This window comes from Papio anubis, chromosome 3, assembly GCF_008728515.1.
Source record: "Papio anubis isolate 15944 chromosome 3, Panubis1.0, whole genome shotgun sequence".
Taxonomy (NCBI): Eukaryota; Metazoa; Chordata; class Mammalia; order Primates; family Cercopithecidae; genus Papio; species Papio anubis.
The window spans coordinates 162,477,983-162,498,101 of record NC_044978.1 but is presented as its reverse complement, the minus strand read 5'-3'; the positions used below and the strand labels follow the sequence as shown (position 1 = coordinate 162,498,101).

Below are 20,119 nucleotides of genomic sequence, written 5' to 3'. Positions count from 1 at the left end.
GAAAGAGCAGTTGTACAAATTACATATTTTCAATGATGCAAACACAAATACATTCTTGTTCATTTGCTTAATAAGGATTTATCCCAAAGGGTTCACGTATCAGACCGTAAAACCCGAGTACTCCATCAAAACATCTCAAATAGGTATGCTGTGATACTATTATGCATTTCTATTTGCCTCAGTTACTTTGGCAAATATGAAATGTAATCATGCAAAATTAAACATTCCATACATTTTCTATTCATTCTCTAACACTCTCCCTATATTCTGAAATAGGCTATCACATTTTCAGGTTTAAGGGGACAAAAAGTGAATCAAATTTCTTGTTTCTGAAAGCATTACGAGTAATAGGTCTTTTTACTTACGGCTTTTCATCTAAGAATCACCAGGCTCTTCACACATAAAACATAATTAATCCATACAGTCTGCTACATACCTACCCAATGGGAACCCTCCTTGTTGATGGGAAGCCATACCTGTATTTTCTCAGCGTAAATTTGGTCCAGGCTTTTAGGAATGATGTTTCATTTACTTGCGCATGATCAAGAGGCATAATTACACATGGGGAAACCTGGCTTCTTCTCCCAAATAAGTAAGAGTTAGGAAAACAAACCCTGGATCTAATTGCCTGGTGGTTGGCTATCAGTTTTGCAAACTTTAAGCCATCAGATGATGGAGCAAGTCGCTCCACTGCCCTGTGCTTGTGTTTTTGTAGTGACAAAATTGGGATAACAACAGTACCTATCCCATAGGATTGTTGGGTGAATGAGTTAATACATGTAAATCCTTGAGAATAAGCCTTAATAGCAATAACTGTTGTTATCTTGTCTTGTCCTGCCCACATATGACACCTGATGCCTTTCAAAGTCATCTCCCCACAATTGCTTCATTGGGATCTCACCATCTTCCTGTGAAGTAGCGGAAGTAGATGCTATTATTTCCATTTTACAGATGAAGAAAGTAAGATTCAGAGAAGGTTGCAGCAGTCAAGACTGGAACTCCCAGAACCTAGACTAGTATATATTTCCAGTATTCCTCTTTATATCCAGAACAAACTGACTCAGTGACCCACACACTTCCCTACTTATTTTGTGGGGGAAGGAGGGAGTCTTGTTTCAAAGGAGACATGGAAAGCACTCTGTTGTCAAGGTTTGTCTTGAATACCAAAAAATATCCAGATTGGCAGGAGACATGTCAACAAGTCTGCCGTCATCATGATTTCTGCTAACTATGAAATGAAAGTTAATTTCATGCCTCACATTCACAGACAAAAAGGTTCAGAGCTGTTTAAATTCTCTTCAGCCCAGTGACAGTTAGTAAACAGGAGACTTCGTGTTCTAATGCTTGAAATCACCCTTCGTATCTCAATATATTATTTATGCACTCAGCTTAAAATAAACAGCAACTCCGAAGAAGGTGAGTGGTCTCATTTAGTACAAACTTTTTTTTTCACTCTGACAGTTACTTTAAAACATGGGTAAACAACCTTAATTCACTTCTAACGAATTAGTAGGCTACTGCTGTGTCTACAGGAGGCAAGCAGATTGTGTTATTAACCAAAACAACTTTCTTCCTGTCAATCATCTGCACCTCACAGAGAGATGTGGGCTTTGCTGTCTCGTTACTCAAACCAATCCATGGGTGCACGTGATTCCAGACGATTTCTTCAGAGGTCATTGTCTTCTGAAACTTTGATTAGATCTCTGGACTCTGAGATGCAGAATGGGGCCTGGAGAAGATAGATTCTCAGTGCTGCTTGTTAAGAAAGATATAGACAGATAAGAATTTTTCCAGAGGGGTAAAGAGTTTTGGAAATCATGGAAATGAGTTCTAGTTGTTGAAGGAACTGAAGCTGACAAAGAGACCACCATAGGGAGACTCAATAAGTGTCACTAAATATTTGAAATGGTGTCATTTTGTAGGAGAAATACTTATTCATTGTAGGGATGGATAGTAAAAGTAGAACCCAAGGGCAGAGATACATAGTGGTTGGATTTATGTTTAACTTGAGAAGGAATTCTCTAACTGTCAGAGTTGCCTTTTTAGGTTGTAGACTTTCTGCCTCTAGAGGTTCTCAGGCTCCAGTCAGCTGGAACCCTTAGAACTGGCCAACAAATAGGGCTAGATAAGACATATAAGACCCTTGCAGACTTAGATCCTACAGCCGCATGAATCCAAGGATTACTCACTAAAATAGGCTTCAATAAGCAGTCCTAATCTTAAACTTGTCTATGATCAACTTTAAAGGGTGACAGCCACCGTTTAAAAGAAAAAAAAAATCAAACCATGGGTTAAGCACTGGGCATATAACTGGCCAATCTATGGTAGCACACACAATTTCAGGGCATTGGTTGGCCTGGCAAAATAAAAAGATGCACCACTCAATAGAGAAAATCTATCAAAGCAGTTGCTTTGGGATTGCACAGTCTCCTCCTGCCCTTTTGTAGCCTTTGCCATTGCATGGGTAGGAAGCAATTCCCAGGTCCCCTGGACTGTAATCTGGTTAAGGAGGGGTGATCCACACTTAGCTCACCGTTCTGGTTGTCCTCCTCCCCCTGCCCCAAGTCTGGAAATACAATAATTAGCAAACTGTCTAATCGACGTTCATCCTTTACAAAATATCGTTCACCTCATGGAAACATTCATTCTCTCCCTGAAATCAACCATTTCTTTGAGACACAGACCGACTGCTCAAAACATAAGTTAAATACAGTTTTGAAAGAAAGGAAGAGAGAGTTGAGAGAAAAGAAATAAAGATACCTTACATTTATATCCATAGTTCATATCAACATTTTTACATATAATAACATAGAGACATATTTTGGCCAAATTTTCTAGTAAGCATTGCTTGAATTTATATTTACGGAGGGTGGCAGGGGGAGGTGGCTTTTCAACATCCAACATATTGTCAAAACATTAGAGTTCAGAAATATTAAATGCCTCAAAGGAAGTCAGATTACCAATATCTGGGTGTGAAACTTGGTGTTACAGATTTCCTGATATGGCAAGAGCAGACATCTGGTATTTGCACTTTGGAATAACAGAAAATAACGTGACAATAATATATTATACTTACAAAGTACCCTTCATCCATGGGGCTCCAATTTTACCAATATTAGTTCACTGATTTTCGCAAAAAACCTGAAAGGCAGAGGGTAAGTTTGTGTTACCCCCACTTTGCAGATGGGGATACTGAAAGGCAATAAGGTTATAAATTATTGGTCCATTAGGGTGAGAATTCAGTCATGGGAGAACAAGAATTACCATTTTGGCCTTCCCCATCACAATGCATCTTGACCACCCATTGTTCCCGAGGGGACTGGATATTTCCTATGTCATTTTCACCATAATCTCAACATATTAAACACATTTTAGGGTAAGACAGTGACGAGTGTAACCCCTTGTTTTTATGAGCCCAGACACCAATATTCTTTTAATACTAGAGATAAGATTGGAAGAATTCCCATATCCAGTTTAAAACATGGAAGAAAAAATTGGATTGACAAAATGTAACCATCCAACTAAAATTTGGCCTGAAAATAATGTTACTACTGTTCAGTTTGTTATATACTTATGTTCACATTTCAGCATATGGACTTGTCTTTTAAAAAGATTGCAAGGAAGTCAGAATACTTCAGAAGTAATTTCGTTAACAACATTTTTAGAAGGGTGTATTTTTAACAATCCTTTCTAGGACATCCCATCCTTTCTACCACTCTCAGACCATTTACTCATGCATTGAAAAAATAATCAGTATTTATTGAGTTCTTACTATGTGTAAGTTTAGAACTGTGTGTGGCTTCTTGGAGGACACAAAAATGTATATGACATAGGTTCTACCATCAAGAAACTTCTAATCCTATGGTTCAATAATTTTATTACTATGACAACCGCTCTCATCAAAAACTCTACAGAAAGATCTGATAGTTTCTAGACATTCCTGGCAAGTCACAGACACCAATCCCAGAAAGATGGCACCTTCAGAAAATATTCCAAAAAAAGGATGAGTTTGGGTTCTGTGTATGAGCCATACTATTTGGGATTACAGAAATACTAAAAGATGGGTCTCCTTAAAAGGACTGTCCCTGAGTTTTCCCAAAGCCCCTGATGTGAGGGTCATGATCTCTCACTGTCTTCTCCTTACGCACCTCTGCAACAGCACTGACCCCTTCACTCATCCTCAAATACCCAACCACATCCCCACCTCAGGAACTTTGTCCTTCTAACTGTTCCCTTTGCTTGGGCCAATATTGTTGCAGTATTTCTATGGCTTACTCCTTCCCTTTCATCAGATCTCTGCTTAAACACCTGCTCAGTGATGTCTCCCTGACCATCCTATTTAAAATACATTCACGTATCACAGAATGACATTTCAGTCAACAACCAACCACATATATGAGGTGGTCCCATAACATTATAATACAGTGATACCATATTTATACTGTAACTTTTCTATGTTTAGATACAAATACTTACCATTGTGTTACAATTGCCTAAAGTATTTAGTACAGTTACATCCTAGCCTACAGTTTTGTAACCTGGGAGCATTAGTATATACAGGGAATTTTTTTGTTTACTGCTAAATTCTAGTGTGAAGGCACTCCACGAATATTGATTGAATTCATGAATCACAGCACTAAACTGGGTGCTATTCCTTTTTTCTACCTTTTTACTCTCGCTGAGACACTGTTATAATTACTAATAAATGAATTTCAATATTGAATCATCCTAGATTTTTTTCCACCCAAAGGAAAAAATTAAAACTCCACAAAGACTCAGTGAAATGCTTCTGGAAAATACAATAAGCACCCATTTTTATCATTTTCTCTTATCTTGAGTGCCAGGGTGCGAATTGGATGACCTGGCTTCTTAGCCAGCTCTGCTGTGCCTTACCTTCTCCTCTCCCTATGCCTTTGTTTCTCAAGAGTAAAATAAAGCTTAAGAAGTTTATTTCTGAAGTTCTTCTAGTTCAGAAACTAGGTGATAGGCCAAATTACATTCATATTTTTACATCTTCTGATTTAATAGCACTTACTAAGTATAAGCTTCTCTCAAAGGTAGCAAGGTCATCATTTCATACTAAGCAAAGTAGGAATCCCAGAGGGAAGAATGTGAGTGTCTAACTGAATCTACAAGCATACTGATTTTGGACATACACCACAGTGATCACTGAAATCCTGTTCCCCCATCCTCACTCTCACACCACCAACATATGACAGACATGCAAAGAAAGATGCCACATCAGCTGTTTATGGCATCTTGAGTCACAGACACTCCACTTGGGTCTCTAAATAGATTTCTTGTTTACTTGCACATTAATAAAACTCACACCTTCGCCAGTCAGAATTTTTTCCCCAAGCATCTGAACATCCAAAGAGATTTAGAAGCAATTAACATTCACGAGTAACAGAGCAATCAACATGGGAATCGCTAATGGGACTGGACAGGATCCAAGAGCTGATATGAGGATAATAGTGAGTCCCTGACATAGGTTATGGTGTTAATTCTGGAGGGCAGAGTCGTGGTATGTTTTCAGTAGCTTTGTAGGGCTGCTGTCACCATCACATACGCCTCTCCTATACATGGTTCCTCACCCCCTACGACATGCCTTTTTTTTTTTAACTGCTATCGAAAAGAAGGCATTTTTGCATTGTTAGAAACTCTAGCATTAATGGTATATATTGAATCCAAATTTATTTTTAAACTGCCTACCTGACAAAATGTTAAAATGTCATTTATCTTCCCAGTTCGGGTCTCTAGACTATCTTCACCTGTTAGCTTTTGTAGCTAGAGGCCACAAAAATAATGGCTATGAATTTCTACCTTGATGCTTTCCCTAAGCTTTGCCAGTTACTTGTGTGCACATGGGCTCATACATCCCTCGTACATAGGAAGACACGGGTATTCCTATTCCAACCAGCTCCAGGCTTGCTTCCTTGTCAGTTTCCCTGATCTGTTTTCATGAAGATCACTCCAGAAATCAGCATACCACATCACCCCACCCCTTTTCACCCTACTGGGAGAGTCTCTGCGTAAAAGAGAATGTTTCCATTGTTCCTCTTTCTGCCTTCCATTTTCCAGCCTTCATCTCTCATCACTACAATCCATCAAAAATGCCAATGCCAGGTAAATCTATCTCTCCCTCCCCTTGGACCACATTCTTGAATCCCTGCCCTGGCACACCTTCTCCCTCAGCCTACAGAGCAAATGGCTCTGACCTCTCCATACCCACACACACCTCTGAATCCTTGGAACCCCTCCCCACCCTCCTCTTCCTCCTGCATCATTTGGTTTCCCTTGGAACCAAGATACCCACCTCTGGTTATAGGACACTTTCTCTTTCTATAGGAACTCTAGGTCCCCTGCAGGCAGACTGACTACCTGCTGTATTTCCATTTTTCACTTTGGATGTAATTCATCACAGCCAATTATGATTTGCTTTATTCTGTGTGTTCCAACAAAATAAATTTGTTCCTAGGAAGAGCTTTTAATTTTTTTCAGCTATTTTCACATTAGACAGGAGTATGTAATTGAGTAAACACCATTTTTGTGAATTGTAATATATTTCTGGTTATTCTATTTCATTCACGCTTTCTTCTGTTCCTTTCTCCTATTTTGCTATTTCTGGCTATTAACGGGCCCCTTCTTACTTAAAGATCCAGCATGTCAATTCTCTTTCCTCCACCTCCCCACCTCCAACACCAGCCATTGTGACAGCGTACCCCTTTTTAAAGCTTCAGTTTATTCTCTGAACACAATCAGCTACAGATGCACAATCTGCCTCCACCAAGCTAAGCCTGTTTTGACAAAGATTTTATACAACATAATCCTAATGAAAGGTGAGTTATCAACAGACCCATACTTAAGAATCCCTCACTGTTATCTCTGGGGCAAGCCGTTTAATATTCCCAGCGGCAGTCTCAAAGGCAGGAGATGCACGCCTAAGACCCGCCCTCCCAACCCCCACCAAGTCACCACGCGCCCCCCGCCCCATGACTCCCTTCCCACCCCCAAGTAGCAGTAGTGGAGGATGAAGTGCTTCTGGTCCCGAGGTAATGCAATCAGGGCTGGGTGTGCTTCAATCTCTACCCGTCCTCAGAAAACATTTGGGCAGAATGCCTTCCAACTACACTCTGCATTCCGCACGGGGTCCTGTGCTCATTCTGGTGGTTCTGCAGAAGCGAAAGTGACCCTGCCCAAGGAGTGGACTTCACCTGCCTCCCCAAACTGCAGGCTATCGGAAGCAATTCCACAATGAAGGTGTGGGACTGGGGGGTGAGGTTCTGACGGTACCCATCACACACAAGGAGTGAAAAAGGCAAGGGCAAACATGAAATGAACACATCAATTTTTTTTTTAACTTCAAAGAGGAAAGGAAACCATTTTTCAATCCTTTGCCCTTCCCTACGCACCAGTGAAAATACTCCACCCAGTTTATTTATTAGTCAGGGCTTTTCAGGGGTCTGTAACCTTTCCAGATCCTTTTGGCTATCTGACGAAATCTATGGACCCCTTCCAAGAATGGTTTATAAAAGATTGCAAAGGAGATTAATTATATTGAAATACCTTTATTCTCAGGTTAAGCAGCCCAGCAGGATGTGGTTTGAGTGGATGAAAGGATAGCTGCTCCCTGGATTTTTTTTTTTTTTTAAAACTTGGGATTTCTGCAGAAGAGATTTGTGCTGGGCAAGGGATGGCTGTGGTAAAAAGCATGAAGTGGTGACTGTCCACATTGTCCTCAGAGTTGTGCAACTTCCTGTACATCAGACTTGGTAGCTGGCTCTGCCTTGCAGATGGCTCCGTGCACATTAACACAGGGTGCTTCAATATTTGCTACACTGGAATAGCTGAGATTTGGATTTCCTTTATTTACAGTCCTATATAGATTTTTAACTACTCCTGAGAGAGAAGAGTCAACAAGCACAGAAAACAATGTGAGGAGATTTTGGAAAAGAGAAGTTATGAAAACTTGAATCTAACCATTTACTCTTTTTCTAAATATTTACTGAGCACTTACTGTAGGTTCACAGTAGTACACAAGAGACCTAAAGAGCTTTCCCCCAAAAAAGTTCATGCCCAAATGTGGGGAGACACCCTGTAAGCAAATAAACAAGTAAATGTAAAACAAATAAACATGATATATATGTCCAATGGTGATAAAACAAAGCAGAAGAGACGAGAGAGTGCATGGACAGTTGTCATATTTCACACAGAGTTTATTTCCCATTTCACGTCAATAAATACTCATCAAGTTCCTACTGTGTTTTAGGCCTTGGAGTGGATTCAAGGAAACTGACATATACATACATATATGTGGGTGTATACAAACACACAGACACAGACACACAGAGCTGACCCTTTAACAGCACAGGTTTGAACTGCATGGGTCCACTTACACAGGGCTCTTTTTCTACAAAAGTTACACCAAGTGTGCCCGTCTCTCCTGCCTCCCCTTTCACCTTGTCCATCTCCACTTCTGCCGTATCTGAGACAGCAAGACCAACCTCTCCTCTTCCTCCTCCTCAGTCCACCCAATGTGAAGACGATGAGGATGAAGACCTTTATGATGATCTACTTCCACTTAATAAATAGTAAAGATATTTTCTCTTCCTTATGATTTTTATTTTTTTGGGACAGGGTCTCACTCTGTCACCCGGGCTGGAGTGCAGTGGTGCCATCTTGGCTCACTGCAGCCTCAACCCCCAGGAATCAAGGTATCCTCCCACCTCAGCCTCCTGAGTAACTGGGATTATAGGTGTGCCCTACCATGCCCAGCTAATTTTTTATGTTTTTGTAGAGACGGGGTCTCACCATTTTTCCCAGGCTGGTCTTGAACTCCTGGGCTCAAGTGATCCACTTACCTCAGCCTCCCAAAGTGCTGGGATTACAGGTGTGAGCCACCTTGCCCAGCTCTGATGATTTTCTTAACATTTTCTTGTCTCTAGCTTACCTTATTGCAAGAATACAGTATAGAATACATATATAAAACATGTATTAATTGACATGTTAATTGACTGTTTATGTTATCAATAAATCTTCCAGTCAACAGTAGACTATCGGTAGTTAAGTTTTGGGAGAGTCAAAAGTTATACCGAGATTTTCAATGGTGTGGAGGGTTGGCGCGTCTCATACCCATGTTGTTCAAGGCTCAACTGCACGTATGTGTACATACACATCACACACTCAATTTCCAGTTACTTGCATGTGAGGGGTGCACAGAGTCTCCACCAAGAAAGGTCTGTGATGCCACACTGCCAAACAGTTTCTTTTCAGAAAGGTGACCAGTGAATGCCACCAAGAGCCCACAAGAGTGGAAAAGGTGCCGCCAGGACTGCATTTGCTGTGCTGAAGGGCATGAGCCTAGGAAGCATCAAGAGCCTTGGCGGAAGGCCAGCCACCATGATCCTACGCTCAAACTCTACCACCTATCTCACTAAGTGACCCAAGGAAAGTTACATACATCACCTCTTAGGGCTTTAGAACCTTCATCGGCAACATGCGGAACCCAGGCTGCGTGGAGTTCAAATGCAGTAATGCAAGGAAAGTGCCCAGCACAGTGCCTGATACTAAGGATTAGAGAGATGAGTTCTTATCTCACGCATCTTCTTATCAAGGAATAAAAAGCGCAACAGGAATGCAAAAGCCCCAAAGACCACGCACCCAGAGCAGGTGTACAAGAACTGCTTTTGCTTATTTGTTTCCTCTTGTTTTGTTTTTGTGGCCAAATGGATCCAGGGAATATTTGCAGGTGTTACTTAATAAAAGAGAGACAGACTTCACAGTGAAATAAGCTTTAGAAACAACAAAGAAATGAGGTAGCACAGTTCTCTTTGCTTCAGGCCTTCTCATAGTTTAATATGCTAATGCACATCACATATCTCCAAGAACTGTCAACAATTTATGAATGTTTCCTCAATGTATGTGACCATGGAACCCTTTGGCATGGAAAAATCCTATGTGACAGTTATTCTATGGAAAAGACTTTGAGAAATGTGGGTTTGTTAAAAAAACAAATAAATCAAGAGATAAGAAATACATACCCTATTTGGTTCTGATGTGGTCTAGTGGCTTTCGTTGAAAGGGCAGACTTGGGCATATTTTTGTACACACCAAGAAAGCCTAGTACCAGTGTTTCCTATTCACTGAACCAAGGCAACTTCTCCTTTTCCTATAAAAAGAAGTCATTATTCTGGGACCACAGTGCATTTGGGGGAAATGTCGGCAACATCTGAACACTTCTCATTCCTTTGGACAGGTAATTCCACTATTTTGTGCAATAAATGGGCCCTTAAAACGAGTTTTGTTAATTATTCTCTTGAAAGCCAAATCCTCTTCTGACTACACAGGGAAAGCCTTCTGCCTAAAGTCACCCTGGGTTTTCTTCATTATCCGAATGCTTCACAGTGAGCAATGCATTACTTTCATAAACAGAAAATCAATGCTGGGGGGCAGAAAAAAAAAAGAAAAGAAATTCCATAGGGATGTGTTGATACACCTATTTTGGACCTATGATTAGTCCAAAAATTGCTTACTTGTACATGAAGATTTTATATATGGGGCTTTCCATGAAGACCTTACTTAATGTTAGAATACTAGATACATTTGAAGTGGAAGAGGTGGTCAAAGAGAAACTAGGGCAAAAATTGTTCCTCACATGCTTAGAATTCTGTTGCAGAAAGAAAGAGTCCTTAAGACTCACCCACATTCTAAGAGGCAAAAGAAGAGAGAGAGAGAAGGAAGAAAGGGAGGGAGGGAGGAAAGGGGGAGGAGAAGGAGAGAGGAAAGGAATAAAAAGAGAGGGAGCCCACGTGCAAAAGAGGGGAGTAAGGGAGTCATTGAAAAGCCTAAGTTTGGGGGAGAGGAGGCTACAAACGCACAGATTTAAATTAACCCAAGTCAGTACAAAAGGCTTTGTACAAGGGCTCTGGCGTTAATGGGATTTGGATTGCTACAGCCTGCAAATCAAGAACAGAACATAACGAGAGACGCCGGAGTTATTTTTGAAACGTATGTCTTAAGTAATAGGAAGCTTAACTAACAGGGACACTGCAGCATTTTGCATGACTGCTGGCTTGTGGCCTGGCTAGGAACAGGAGCTGCCTGATGAATGAGTTGCGGCCTCCCACCTGGGACCAGATGGACTTGGGTGAGCCTTGACCCTAAGGTGGGCCACTGAGGAGTTGCTTCGTGTTGCAGGAGGAAAAAATGCAGCTGCTCTGTTACATTGCTTAGTGATACAGATGATGTAGGTGGAGAGTAACCCTCTGAGCCCCAGGATCTTGGGGCCACGGGTTTCGCATTCATTCTGTCAGTCAGTCAGTAGGTGCCTCCATCAGTGCCTTTCATCAGTGCCTCCAAGGCACCTGGAATTGTTTGGGGTCTTGTGAATACCATGATGAGCAACACCAAGTCTCTGCTGTCAGGGAACTTACATTATCCCAGAGGAGGGTAAGTGAGCAAACAAGTAAGAAGTTCTGTTGGTGATAAGGGCCTTGAAGAAAATAAAAAAGGAAAAGGAGATGAGGTAGACTGGGGCTTAAGGGCAGGGGAAATGTATTCAGGGAAGGCATGCCTGAGGCAAGAACATTTAAGCTGAGCCTTGAATAATGAAGACTCCTGGCTGCAAAGACCTAGGGAAGGAACAACAGAGGCCGAGGGAGCGCCATCCTCAGATTTAGAATAAGCCGCCATCTTCCCATTCCTCACTACCAGCTAACTCAGCTTTCCACAACACTAAATTCAAAAGCACACAGACATGTTTAATTTTAAAATCTTAAATTGAATACTATGCCGCTAGGAAAATATATCCTGAAACTTAGGTATTTTTAGAATGGTCCACTTCAGTTTCCTCAAGTACTTTTTTCCCTTGTTCAACCGGAAGACCCACATAGTTTAGGTACATCGGCTTCCTCTAAATACCTGAAACTGCATTCATCAGCCACTTTCTAAAAATTGGATCTTACTTCAAAGCTGAATGACTTGATTACTCCCATAACAGAATACATTACACTGATTACGGGATTATTCACGTGCACATTTGCAAGAGGTTAGGCAACATTTCTCAACATTCCACCCACCAACAGAGTAGTGACAGTGGAAAATGCAATGCTAATATGCTAATGTCCTCCATGTCCTGACACCATGATAAAATTCCTCTTCACTCTTTTTTTTTTTTTTTTTTTAAACTGATGTTAAAAAAGAGAGAGGGATGGTTATTTTGGTACAATGTAGCCCACAGAGAATAAAAGGCATAAGCCCCAGCAGGGAACCAAAGCGGAGATTGTTTCCATGACCTGGCACTCACTAAGCACTCAGTAAATGTAGGTTCCTTCTCCTTCCTCTTCCCCTTCCTCTTCCCCTTCCCCTTCCTCCTTAAATGCCAAAATGCTGAGGATTCATTTTTATGTCAATAAGCTTTGAATAACATATTCATTGGCTCCTTGTTTTGTAACTATCAATCCAGTGTTGTGTTTTCATCTTCTGGTAATTGTTTCAACTTCATCCATTCACGCCAGGAGGAATGACTTGGGGTGAGAAGGGGGTGAGGAGGTGGAAGCTTCCTAGGCATGATTCACCGTTTATCAATGATTAGCATTTTATGCTCAAGACAATCAAACTCATACTTCACTTTTAAAGTTTTAGAAGGAACACATACTCAAAACCAAAATGAAAACAGGGCATCGTAAGTTCAAGGAAGCCACGAAGTAGACCAAGAAGCATAATTCTACTGAGCACCATTTTATTAGCTAATCAACGTATCATTTTTTTTTTTTCCCCTATGGGCACCTACTTACTGTCTTGTAATTTCCATAAGGGCACCATCTGTATTTATAAAAGAATTATCTTTGTAGTGATCTAGCAATCTACAAACAACGGTGATATTTAACTTTTCTTAGGGGATCAATTGTAGAATTAAGTTAAAGGATTTATAAGTCTCTTTTTCAGGACGAACCTTAAAGGGACTTATTCATACATCTCTGTGATGTTGAAAGCATTTGAAACAACACGATATGTGATTTTGATTTATTAAAATACAAAGTTCTGGATCTTGACATGCACATTTTTAATCAAGCATAATGAGCCTCTACTATAAAGTCCAGTAAAACAATAATAAGTAAAATATTTTCTTTTATCCATTTTAGCTGAAAGGATGGGTTAATTTCCAACATGATCTGGTTTGGTGCCCTATGGCTCAGACAGAACCCGGTATTGACCAAGGTCACTGCTATGAGTTCAATCAGCATCTGGTCAGCTAACTCAGTTATAACACATGGTTAAACCCTCTCTTGTCCAATTTTTAATGATGGCCTTGCAAATGCATGTTGCTGGTCCAGTGGTGGCTAATCATGTGAGTGGAGATCAGCCAGCAAACCCCCTACCACTGAAGGAATCAGAAACTCATAATAGATGCTCTTATACCAGGCACAGATTTCATAGTTAGTGATACAAGGTGCATGCAGGAAGAAATTTGTTTAAAGGGTTTCTATGGCTACCAAATAGGACCTCAGAGAGAACAACCTTTGGTTTTACAAAGGTATATAGTTTCAGTTTTACGTAAATCCAAAAAAGTAAAATACATGTCAGGAGAATCATTCATAGACAAAAATGTCGCTCTTTGTCAAGACGCAAATTTGTTCACCAATAATCAATTACTTTGTAAACTTAATTTTAAGCAATATTTAAAATAATTGTGATTAAAATATATCGATGTAATTAACAAAATTAAAAAGCTAAACACAAACTAATATTTATACTTCATTGATTGATTCTTTAATCTGTACATATTTATGGAGTTCCTACTATATCGAGTACTGTAGTAAGAACCAGGTATAGTCAAGAACAGAATACACATAGTCCCTTCCCTCATGGAGCTTCCTTTTTTTAAAACAAAGTGTGTGCAAATGAACAAGTGAATGGAAATTTATGAAGTTATATTTGTGATTGAATTAAGATATGTAACTACTCTCTAATATAGTTTTATTCCTTTTAAAATCTAAATTTTCTGTTTCTTTTAAAAAATTTGATAATGTACCAGCACCAGGAAGTAATCTCTCTGGATTTTGGGGTTTGTATTTTTTGTTTGTTTGTTTGTTTGTTTGTTTGTTTTTTGAGACGGAGTCTCGCTCTGTCGCCCAGGCTGGAGTGCAGTGGCCGGATCTCAGCTCACTGCAAGCTCCGCCTCCCGGGTTCACGCCATTCTCCTGCCTCAGCCTCCGGAGTAGCTGGGACTACAGGCACCCGCCACCTCGCCCAGCTAGTTTTTTTTGTATTTTTTAGTAGAGACGGGGTTTCACCATGTTAGCCAGGATGGTCTTGATTTCCTGACCTCGTGATCCGCCCGTCTCGGCCTCCCAAAGTGCTGGGATTACAGGCTTGAGCCACCGCGCCCGGCCTGTTTGTTTTTATGCTTGGTTTTGGCCATTGAAATGTCAATATATGACATAATGAATTTAATAAATTTTGACAACCAAATTTTTAAAATGTATCGATAAAATGGAGAATTTTCAGGGAAGTGTTAAAACAAGAATATTTAGGAGTGGAAAAATGGGTCTTCTTGGGGAAGGATAAGGTATCAGAGTCATTTATCTCAAAAGTGACTTATTATCTCTATAGAATGAACACATAAGAGAATGAACTCTGGTATTCATGTCAGATGTAAGATGGTGATTTGTTTTGAAATGTATTTGAAATCATTGTACTGTATGATAATTTGAGTTCTACATTCAAATCTTAGCTCTACTACTGTGTAGAGAGAACCTCTCCACATCTCAGTCACTTTATTCATAAAAGGGACGTTTCACATAGACTACATGAGTATAATAAAAGTATATTACTTAGCATGTAGTCTTTAATCACTGTTAGCTGCCTTCATCCTCACACTTTATTATCATTATTATCATCATCACACAAAAAAACTCAAGGTTTGTTGTAATAAAGGGCAGCTTTGGTCTCCTAGTGACAATCACAAAGGAAGCCGGTAACAGTCTGTCCTGAGAAAACAGGAATTTAATTCAAAAGTCCTCAGTTCAAGGCCTAGCTCTTCCAGTGTTAACTTGTACAAACTTGTATAAAGCTCTTAAACTCCTGAGTCTCAGTTTTTCCGGCTCTAAAAATGGACATAATGGAACTTATTTATGAGATAACATATGTAATAATTAATTTTGAGTGTCAGCTTGACTGGGCCATGAGGTACCCAGCTATATGGTTAAATATTATTCTGGGTATATTTATGAGAGTGTTTCTGGATAAGGTTAACATTTTAATCAGTAGACTGAATACAGCATATTGCCCTCCTCAATGTGGGCTGTGCTCCCATCCAATCTCTTGAAGACTTGAATAGAACAAATAGCTTCTGCTGCCTTCAGATTCAGACTGGAGTTGACACCATCTGCTCTCTTGATCCGTCTGCATTGTCCTTCAGTGGAACTTACACCACTGGATCTCCTGGCTCTCAGGCCTTCAGAGTGCAGATCTTGGGATTTCTCAGCCTCCCTAATCACGTAAGTCAATCCCTTATAATAAATCAACCTCTCACACTCGTGTGTGTGTGTGCGCGCACACGTGTGCATGTGTGTGTGTAAAATCGCCTCTTGGCTGTTTCTCTAGAGAACCCTGAGTAATATAATATATTTAAAAAGAACCAGCATATACATAATTTCATTAAATGTAGGGCACTACTAATTTTATAGAAATACGTACTGTAGCAATAGTCTACCATAAATGATATCTTATTTTAACCACCCCAGATAAAAACTCCCAGAAAAATTATGAACGTGAATTTCAGCTTCACCATTCACTACATAGATAAAATCTCTTTAATTCTCTGTGTTCCAATTACCTGGTCAGGAAAAAGGAAAGTAGTATACTTGTGAGGATTACAAATTTAATGTGCAAAGTGTCCAGAAAAGGGTTTAGCACGCCGAAGATATTCACTGATTGGTAGCTCCTATCCCTTTTGGTCAAATCATGATTTAGTATATTCAATTTTTGGTATGTCTAAACTCTTAAAATGAAGAGTTTTACAGTTTAAAAGTTTACAGTTTAAAACTCTTAAAATGAAAAACATTACAAATAAACTTTGGATTATCTTTAAATAATTCTTTATGGTTTGGAGGAAAAAAATCTATAAAAACATAAAATACCCAGGGTGTCAAACATACAGTATAATCATTTTGTATGATCACGGCTAATACAGTTCAATCTAAATTGCAGTCTCATATTTGACATAATTATACATAACCAAACACTAATAAAAATCGCTGCCTTATATTTCAAATTGGTAATTATGGTAGTAAACATTAACAACATGTCAGATATAAGATGGTGATTTGTTCTGAAATGTATTAGAAATCATTATACTGTATGATAATTTTAATTACAGTTTGGTAGCAAGAGAGCATGCAGGGGTCTACTGCTCTAGTGCATCATGGGAACTGGCAGCCCTTTGATGCAGCCCTTACTCTGACTTCTGTTGTTCAAGTTTAAGAAATGCACAATTCCTCCTCCACCTTTCCATAGCGGACTGAGTTCCCTCTGCAGAATCAGCATATCATGAGATTTGGAATCATTCTTCCAGTATTAAATCCTTGTCCTTCTACTTTCTTTTTTTTGTTTTTGTTTTTGTTTTTTGTTTGTTTGTTTGCTTTTGGAGATAGAGTCTCTCTCTCACCCAGGCTGGAGTGCAGTGGCGCAATCTCGGCTCACTGCAAGCTCCGCCACCAGGGTTCACGCCATTCTCCTGCCTCAGCCTCCCGAGTAGCTGGGACTACAGGCGCCCACCACCACCCCGGCTAATTTTTTTGTATTTTTAATAGAAATGGGGTTTCACCATGTTAGCCAGGACGGTCTCGATCTCCTGACCTTGTGATCCGCCTGCCTCAGCCTCCCAAAGTGCTGGGATTACAGGCGTGAGCCGAGTTCAAATCTTGGTGGGTCCTTTTGCTTGCTAGCTATATGAACTGAGCTTTATAAAGGTAACTTCTCTGTGCCTTAGTTTTCTGTTCTTTAAAATGGAAAACACAGTAGTACCTACCTCCGAGGGGTATTGTAACAACAAAAGCAGATTATTCTGTATGTAGTACTTAGCCTAGCACCTGGAACATGGTAAGTCCTCAATACATCTATGTATTGAGATAGACATGTATGTATATACATGTATATACATGTATGGTATACATACTTGTTATTATATTATATTGACACTCAGATCATTCATTTTCCTGAACTTTTAACATCCTGGTCTTAATAAGAGTAACCAAGTGTTCTATTTAAGGTGGAGGTGTGCTGACCGTTAGCTTCTGTCTCTCAGGGACTGCATTCTTCAAAACGCGTTGGGTGTTCTCCCCTATTGACTCCTTCCATGTTTTCTCCATCTCTTTTTTCTCACTCAGTGCTGAGTCCATGGGATGAGGCTATGTTCTTCCTACATATTTTCACCTCTGTCTCCCTTTAGCTCATGTAGGATATGATGAGGTTTCTCTTCAAATAATCTGATCAATCTTTTATTCTTTAATTCATAGTACCTTAGGATTTTGAGCATTATTCCTAACACTCATCCTCTCTTCAGCTCTTCCTGTTGTCTCTAACGATGGCCTTTAAGTATGGATCCAAGATACACCCCATGCTCTACCCATTATGCTGGAGAACCACTGAGAAGGCTTCATTCCCCAACAAGTGAATACAAGTGCCATGAAATTCCCACCTCCACCCACGTCACACCTCCCTGACTTACCTGATCACTAGGCCCTAATTAGCAATTTAATACCCTTCCCCCACAACAAAAAGAAAAAAAAAATCTGGTGAAGTTCATTATTCTAACATAAGAACTAATTGTTTATTCAGAATTACCCATTTCCACCCCGTTTCAAAATTCTCTGGGTCTTACTACAGATTTGCACAACTCTACCAGTTCCAAGGTCCTCACGCAAAGTGAGGAAGAACCCCCAACGTCATCATAAAGCGTCTTTCCTTTCTACATTTCCATACTGTTTCAGGTAAAATATTCAGGGGAACAGACCGGACTGCTAATTAGGGAACCGTCTGAAACCACCATGAACCACATTTCCACTGGTGCAATAAGCAAAGACTCTTCATTAAAATCACTGTCCTCTGTAAGGGAAAGCTGTTCCAGCGCGATAGATCTAATTCACAGGTGTGATCAGGCAGACCCGGGTACAGTATTCATTATTAACTTAAAAAGTATGCCAAATCAATTAAAAACCATTTTAAAGGGAAGGAATAAAATTTAGTTCTACCTAACTGCGGCTCAGCTCTAATTTATCTTCCAGCCACTTTCAAGGGATTTTACTTGGTTCTTAATCTAACATTCATTGGAAAGGGTAATTCTCATGAAATTACAATGGCACGTCTTGCATCGTTTAATGCAAATGTTCCCATTCTTCGGAAATGGAGAGCAGCTTCTCCAATAAAGACTCCCTTCAGAGTGTAAAGTGGGAGAGCTTGGGGAGCTGCTTGAGAAGAATAAAACATTGCATTTCAGAAGCTGCTCAAATTTAAAACTCTGCCCGCATCACTATGACAAATTGTATTCCAAATATAGGTTATTCACAACATGTTTGTTATAAGGCGAGGCATATGAATTCCTGCCGTGTCTTTCTTTACAAACATGTCAAGACTTGTGAACCCTTAATGAAATGCAGCATTTTAGAGGCAACGGAAGCTACAAAGACGCCAGAAAGAAGAGGCTCTCTTTCCTGGGACTGGGACCTTCTTATGCTAGTGATGGTTCCCATTATCAGAGACACTGTATCATCTTAGAACCAAGTGGGGCTTTAGAGGTCATTGCATCCAGCCACTACAGCTTACAGATGAAGAGACCAAGGCCTGAAAGAGAATGAGAATTTTCCTAAGTGTCAGGGCTGGTTAGAGACAAAAACAACCGGGCCCAGGTCTCACCTGCCCAGCCCAAGGTACCTTCCAATAGTGTTGTATGGACAAGACTCTAAAATAGCTTTTGCCCCCTTGGGGTATCTTTTTTGTTGTTGTTTTGTTTTGTTTTTGAGACAGAATTTCACTCTTGTTGCCCAGGCTGGAGTGCAATGGCGTGATCTCGGCTCACTGCAACCTCTGCCTTCCAGGTTGAAGCGATTCTCCTGCCTCAGTTTCCCGAGTATGTGGGATTACAGGCACCCGCCACCACGCCCGGCTAATCTTTTTTTTTTTAGTGTATTTTTAGTAGAGACGGTGTTTCACCATGTTGTCCAGGCTGTTCTCAAACACCTGACCTCGGGTGATCCACCACCTTAACCTCCCAAAGTGCTGGGATTATAGGCATGAGCCACCGTGCCCAGTCAGGGCACTTTGTTAAAGTCCTATGGGGCACCAACTTCTTGATAATCAGATAAAAGTTCCATAAATGTGGAAATGAATTTATCCCAGTATCATATTTCTACTCATGCTACAGAAGTGAGTTGGACTGATTTTATATTCAGCAACTTTTTTTAACCAAGAAGTACAATCCTTCTCATGTGTTAATTCATATTCTCTCTTATAGGTAAAGTGTCACTGTTCACTGGTCACCGGAGTCCCAAACAGAGGTTATCCACTTCCTATTCTATCCCTTCCTAGTACAGGGCTTGCTGATATGGCCAGAACACAGAAGTCTACCCCGGTTTTACTGTAAAGCAGAGGCCAGCAAACATTTTCTGGAAAGGGCCAGATAGTGATGATGGTTCTAGGCTCTGTGGGCCACCTGGTCTCCTTCGCAGCTACTCAATTCTGCTGTTGTAGTAGAAAAGTAGCCATAGACAATATGTAAACAAATGAGCATGGCTGCGTTCCAATAAAACTTTATTTATCTACACTGAAATTGAATTTCATATCATTTTCATGTGTCATGAAGCATTACTCCTCCTTTGATTTTTATTCAACCATTTAAAAATGCAAAAACCACTCTTAGCTGGTGAGTTATACAAAAATTGGCAGCAGCCAGATTTGTCTTATCTGCTATAGCTTGCCAGCCCTTGATTTAGGGAGATGGAAGAGACCACCAAAAAGACAAATTCCTTTTGCTACCCCGTTGCTTCCTTTTTAAGCTGCTATTGGCGCTCACCTAGCAAATCCACATTTTTTTTAAATTATATGTCCATGTTTTCCATTT

General features: G+C 40.2%; 1 protein-coding gene across 3 annotated transcripts in view; it reads right to left on the bottom strand.

The window, feature by feature from the left end:
• PPARGC1A (PPARG coactivator 1 alpha) overlaps positions 1-20,119 on the bottom strand; it is a 684,515-nt gene that overhangs the window by 469,180 nt on the left and 195,216 nt on the right. For 2 of the 3 annotated variants that reach the window (XM_031664083.1, XM_031664088.1), the window contains exon 2: positions 3,077-3,141. Coding sequence is in view for 1 of the 3 variants with exons in the window: in XM_031664088.1 (XP_031519948.1) it covers positions 3,077-3,094 (18 nt within the window). In the remaining 2 variants the exon portion in view is untranslated. Of the gene's footprint in view, positions 1-3,076; positions 6,941-20,119 lie in introns of those variants that run through there. The other variant, XM_031664084.1, reaches the window with a different exon arrangement.